This window comes from Typopeltis vanoorti, chromosome 9 (assembly GCF_054136105.1).
Source record: "Typopeltis vanoorti isolate ZY-2024b chromosome 9, IOZ_Tvanoo_1.0, whole genome shotgun sequence".
Classification (NCBI taxonomy): domain Eukaryota; kingdom Metazoa; phylum Arthropoda; class Arachnida; order Uropygi; family Thelyphonidae; genus Typopeltis; species Typopeltis vanoorti.
Window position 1 is genome coordinate 68,474,133 of NC_143557.1, and position 6,450 is coordinate 68,480,582.

A 6,450-nucleotide genomic window follows, 5' to 3' on the forward strand; every position below is an offset into this window, starting at 1 on the left:
GTCCTCCTACATACATGGTTTGATTTCATTTCAAAAATCAAAGACACCAAATTAATCAAAACTACTTGACGATCTTTGATATTATATCATTGTTTAATGACATACTTTTACCAGGATACCCTTCAACTTTTAAAGCAAAAATTTTCCCCTAATAATGTTCTAGATTTTTTATGAAGTCTAGATATTTCGTTTAGAAAGGAAAATATTATATACAAGTAGAAGAAACAGCTGTGGGCACCCCTATCTCAACAAAACTCCCCTAATATGATTTATTTTGAAAAAAAAATTTCAAAAATGTTTTCTTATTCCCATATTTCGTACCATATATTTGGTACGAAATATGTGGATCATGTTTTTGCTTATATTTCGCTATGTGGATCATGTTTTTGCCATTTGGACCGGTTTAGAGAATTACCTCCATATTTTTTTTTATAAGATCAACACCATTCATGTGTATCAAATACCTCGAAAATGATAACGCTCTATGGATCCGTCTCTCAGACGTCTTCCAGGCTGATCTTTGGTTTTTCCGTCTATAGATCACCGGGCATCTGCCTTCAACGGAAGATATACTGCTTGGAAAGAAGTCAACGAACGCCATAGCGTGAGGAACAAACTGCCATGGTGCCCGTCATATTAAGGTGGGCGCCGTTGCTGAAAAACAGACCATACCATCACACCGCCACCTCCGAATTTCATAGTTGGAGTTACGCACTCTGATAAGAGAACGTTCACCGGGCATCCGCCACATCCAAACCAGACCATCTTCTCGGTAGAGGGTGTTACGCATTTCGTCGCTCCATTTCCAAACTTCCAGGTCCCACTATACACGCTCTTTGCACGACTGAAGACGACGCTGCATGTTGGTTCGGGTATTATGGGACTTATATTGTGGTCCTAACATGTCGTGAGGCTTGGTTCTGAATGTTTTTGTCCAGATTCGTGTTCCAGCGATGCCCGGAACTGTGCATTCAACGTGTTGGCTGACAATTACATATGTTCATTCGTAACCCCCTAGGGCAGTTATTCTCAACCTATGGGGCGCTCCCCCCTTGGAGAGGAGGGCGAAGAAAGTGGAAATCAAAGGAAAAAATTGAAAAACTGCTTTATTGAAACAAAAGCATTTAATGAAACTATCTATTGACACAAAACTAATGTGTCACTCTGAAAATAAAATAATAAAATGTATAAAATCCGCTGTATTGAATAAATTAGTTACGCTTACGGGAACATATCAATATTGCAAAATATACCGAGCAACTAATTGAAACTAAACAATAACAATGAATCTAAAAATTGATGGCTTCCTTGGGCCTGTGTTGAGGAGCAAAGCTTTTCACATGATGGTGATACATTGGAAATTGACACTCTTATTTCTCTTTTCTATATTTAACTGAGATCTATATTTTGTTTTAAGGCGGTCACTGCAGAAAACCCGATTTCACAAAGATAAGATGTTGGAAATGGCAAAAGTGCAAAAGCTCTTAACTTTAGTGCAGAAAATTCATCATCAACACCGGCCCAAAATCAGGGCCGAGTTTATCATTAGTCGAACCTAGGCAATCGCCTATGGGCCCTTAGACTTCGGGGCGCCAGATTTTGCTACATATAAAACTATATAAAACTAACAGGAACTGCTGCATTCCATAAAATTCATGTATGTAAGCGTAGTATTTCTTTGCTGGACGTATATACACGTCCAGCAAACCTGGATAATATTCTGTCCACCTGCTGAAAGAACATGGATAGGAAGTGTAGTTTGACCGTCATGTCCATTAGAAGGGGAAATAATCCTTCAGGCTGAAAAGAACACTTAACTAGATTACCTGGCGTACGTAGTAACTACATTCTGTGGCTTACAGCAAGAAACCCAGTCGCTTGCCTTTTGCTCAGTAACCGGAATCTAAGTTATATCAGACTAAATACCTATGAGTTATATTCATTTTGCTGCTTATAGTTTTTAATGCCAGCGCAAAATAAGAAATCCTTTCATACTTTCTTCACTTCATATTGTATCACTTTGGAAGATCAATGTCACTATCAATTTTTTTTTGCTAATTATTTTAATCGCCAATACATTTTAAAATTCTCCCAGAACTTGATTGAGATAATTATTTTTGTCACACAATTATTTTATAAATTCATGAAAATCCGAATCTAAAAATGAATACAGCCTCCATCTGTTCCAAATTAAATTTTCTTTTTTATTCATAATCTTAGTTCGAAGGTTAGTTCACAGCTGATGAAGGTAGTTGAGGTTGGTGGAGTGGTGGAGACGGAGAGTTGTAGAGTAGGTGCCCTCCCTCGATGAGTCTTTGGACTCCCTGGAGGTGTCACGTAATAATAATAATAATTGCGCAAAGGTTCGCGCTTTTAAATTTTGCTTTGTAGAGAATCATATGTAAATCTTGAATCATATCATGTAATGCATAATTTTTATAAACGTAATCTGTAGGTTTTTGCATTTCAGCTCTCTTGGTTTCCCACAATCACTCCCTACAAATCGAAATAAACGGCAGTTTTGAAGTAGCGATATTTTCCCAATACTTTATCTTTCGAAACATGTGTAGGTGCATGCGTCAAAATGAAATTTTATTTCCGAAATTTTCATAACAGAATTAATTTGCCTCTAATGGCTAACTCCCCCCCCTCCCCAAATTATCACCACACACACACACACACACACACACACACACACACACACACACACACACACACACACACACACACACACACACACACACACACACACACACACACACACACACACACACACACACACACACACACACACACACACACACACACACAATACTGCTATGTAACATATGCGCACTTTCTTTTTTTTGAATTCGTTATTTTTCCAAAGTGCTTGTACTGTTGCAGTTTTAAGGCAAAAGACAAATGCGAAGAATCTCTGATAAAATACCATTGGATATAATTTTTTGATATTAAAAAGACTCACAATCGGAAACCCCGAGTAATGCAGTTCAACATCATTTGTTGTTCATTAAAAAAAAAAAGGTTCCTAAAATTGAAATGCGCGACCCATATAATTTTATTTTGCAAGGAAAGAAAGCAAAATGTCATATGTATTTCAATAAATGTTATTTAAAAAATATAAATATTTGACATAATATTTCCAATGTAAACAAACGTTTTGATTATTTATTTTCGCACATGTGAAATTCGTTTTTATTTGGGAAGAGACAATAAATATATTGTGCAGCAAAAAAGGATCAAACATCGTAGGACAGTAAAAAAATTCCAAGTAATACAGTGCACATAAAGACAATAATCCGTTAAAGGCGGGGGAGGGTAATTGCATTTTAACAAGATAGAATGTTGATGAAGTTTCATCAGCATTCTACATTTTTATTAGGTCAAAGGGATTTTGAGTATATTTGCAAACAGATATATTCAACTTAACTTAGCCAGTTTTGTTATAAAAAGTGCCGCATTTGAAGAAATATTAGTGGCATAATACAGGGTTGCCAGATTGGCCATTTCATGGCCAAATTTCAAAAATTTGGCACTTTTTTGAACTCCGGGGCCATGAAAAAATCATTTTGGCCATTTATGCAAATATGGCCACTAATTTGGTCATTTTTACGAAGATTTCAAATCATACATTATTTACTTAGTTTAATATTGTTGTCGCACTGTTGGTACCCCTTTACGCGGCGTTTGGTTGGCGGTGAAGCGCTTGATGCTTGTTCGATGTTTGTTCGATGACGTCATAATGAGTCTTTGGTAGCTGTCTTATAGTTTGTTACTATGACTCCCTCAATAACACCAAGCATGCTTCAGCTTCATTCTGTACTTGTATAAAACAAGTACACAAAGCTCCCGCTCGCTATTGTTGCTATAAACTTGATCCAGTTCTGTCGATAAATACCACCAAACACGATGCAGCTTCGTCTTGTACTCGTATAAAACACGTACTCAACAGCCATACCAGCTTGGGTCCATGTCTGTTTTGATTGTCTCTAGTTAGTTACGGCGTAGACTTTCATACTGGAATATTTTGCATAAACTTTACCCGCATTGTGACAATATGCAAGTAATATGTTCAATTTCGTAAGAATGGTAATTAAGTGATTTTAGTATAATTAATGAATACTTTTTTAATATCGTTTATGAACTCGATCTTTATCTTGCTTATATTTTTGTTATTTTCCCTTTACTAGATTGGTGTTTGCTGTGCCCAATTAGTATTTGTACTACAAATTTTGTAGTACTATTATCTATAATTTGTTTTCTGTGCATACTTTATTTTCTGAATTGAGATATTTTGTTTTTTTCAAGCCCTTTAAAATGCCTAAGTACAAAAGTGACAATAGAGGTAGAAGAAAATATAAAAAAGAGTGGGAAGTAAAATATTTGTGGCTGAAATCTTCTGATGATAGACAACATACATATTGCACGTATTGCAAAACTAACGTGCTGCGAAAACTTTATAACATATCTGTTCACGAAAAATCAAAGAAACGCCAATATAAATCTCCCAGTACATCACAAACAACTCTAGATAAAGTTATCAAATCGTCCATGAATGACCAGGAAAAACAAGCAGAAATAGAACTTAGCCTTGCAATAGCATGTCATTCCTCAATTTGTGCTATAGATCATATAGGTGAAGTAGTTAAGAAACATTGCCAAAATAGTGTTCTTGGTGGCATTAAACTGCACAGAACCAAATGTATTGCAATTATAGAAAATGTAATTGCTGCTTCATTGAAAGAGCAACTGAAGTATGATTTAGAAGATAAAAAGTATGTATTACTAGTAGATGAATCTACAGATATTGCAATCCAAACGTTTTTGTGCATAGTTCTTAGATTATTTTGCAATGAAACAAATAAAATTTACTTAGCTTTCTTGGGTCTTATACCTGTTGTAGCGACAACAGCGGAGGTTTTATTTAATAAAATTTCAGAAGTGTTAGCTTCATATAATCAAACCTTTAAGAACTGTATTGGGTTTGCTAGTGATGGTGCTGCTGCTATGGTTTGAAGTAGCAATTCCCCGTGGACTAGGATTAGAAATGAAAATCCGAACTGTATTCAAATAAAGTGCATTTGCCACTCTCTCTGGCAGTTTGTATACAGAATGCATTTTCAAAGCTGCCATCCAATGTTGGATTCATTTTGACTGAAATTCCTTCGTGGTTTTCAAATAGCAATATGAGAAGAGAAGATTTTAAGGCTATTTTTAAAGTGATGAATTCAGCAGTTGAAGATGACCAGGAACGAGATGCACCCCTTCCATTTATGAAATTGTCAAAGACAAGGTGGTTAGTGAGAAGTAAAATCTTCAATAATATGCTGCTAAATTGGGAAGAATTAATTGCCTACTTCACCTGCTCTGAACAATCTGGAGGTCAGGATACAAGATATAAGGCATGGTTGATAAAAGAGATGTTACAAGATAGGATGAATTATTTTTACTTTGTATTTGCTACCCCCATTGTTAAAGAGTTTGAAAGACCTAACGTTTTGTTCCAGCAAATCTATGCTGATCCTTACGATCTTGCCAAAGAACTACTTTTTTGTGTGTGCTGCTGCTTTTTGTATTAATTAGTGGGTAAGAGCAGTTTCTATATCAGATAAATAGAGCATTTGATTTTCAAGTTTATTATTCTTTTTTCGACCAGTTCCCGAGTTTGTCGATCTCTGGCACGGGCAAGCAGGTTTTTCCTCCCGGAAACTCGGGTTTTTCGTCCTGTAAACTCAAGAAAATCGACCATAGAACCCACATTATTTCAGACATTAAATATATTGTGTTAGGGTTAGGGACCACGAGATGGCGGCACATTTGAGCCGTCTCTCTTCACTGCGTACCGCTTAATTAGTGATAGCCTTGGGCCATCTGTCTCTGATTGGGTACCAGTGGAGATTGAACTGCCCACTCAGTCTCCAAAAGGTTAGATAGGGCTAAATGGCCTCGCCTACTCCCCCGTATATATACGGGAATAAAAAGGCGTTAGCTGATTTTTTTTTTTTTTGATAAATTAAATTGATTTTTCAGTTCATATTTTGTGCATCAAGATTCTAGTTATTTTAGGGTAAAATATCGAGTAAAAAAAGTGTATGTTAGCGAGCATAGCAAGTTATCGTTACTATCGATTGCCTCTACGTTTTAACTAAAGCTGAAATTATTATGCTTATTACTGCAACTTAAAAAAAATCAAATCTGGAGTTGAATAAATCTTACTAATTGTGCGATAAAGTTGGAACTGAATTAATCATATATATATATATATATATATATATATATATATATATATATATATATATATATATATATATATATATATATATATATATATATATATATATATATATTATATGCTTTTTATGTGAATCCCAGGTCTCCAGTAAGTAAAGTGGTCTCGCACTTGGCAACAAAATTTACCTTTCACCTAAAGTTGGGTGGTTGGAAAGCAGA

The 6,450-nt window shown here is 35.5% G+C and overlaps 1 protein-coding gene across 1 annotated transcript; it reads left to right on the forward strand.

Annotated features, from left to right (window-relative positions):
- Positions 1–4,317: 4,317 nt before the first annotated feature.
- Positions 4,318–5,016, forward strand: LOC150103127 (uncharacterized). Its single transcript, XM_090398100.1, has one exon. The coding sequence runs from the start codon at positions 4,318–4,320 to the stop codon at positions 5,014–5,016; it is 699 nt and encodes a 232-aa protein (XP_090254226.1).
- Positions 5,017–6,450: the final 1,434 nt, after the last annotated feature.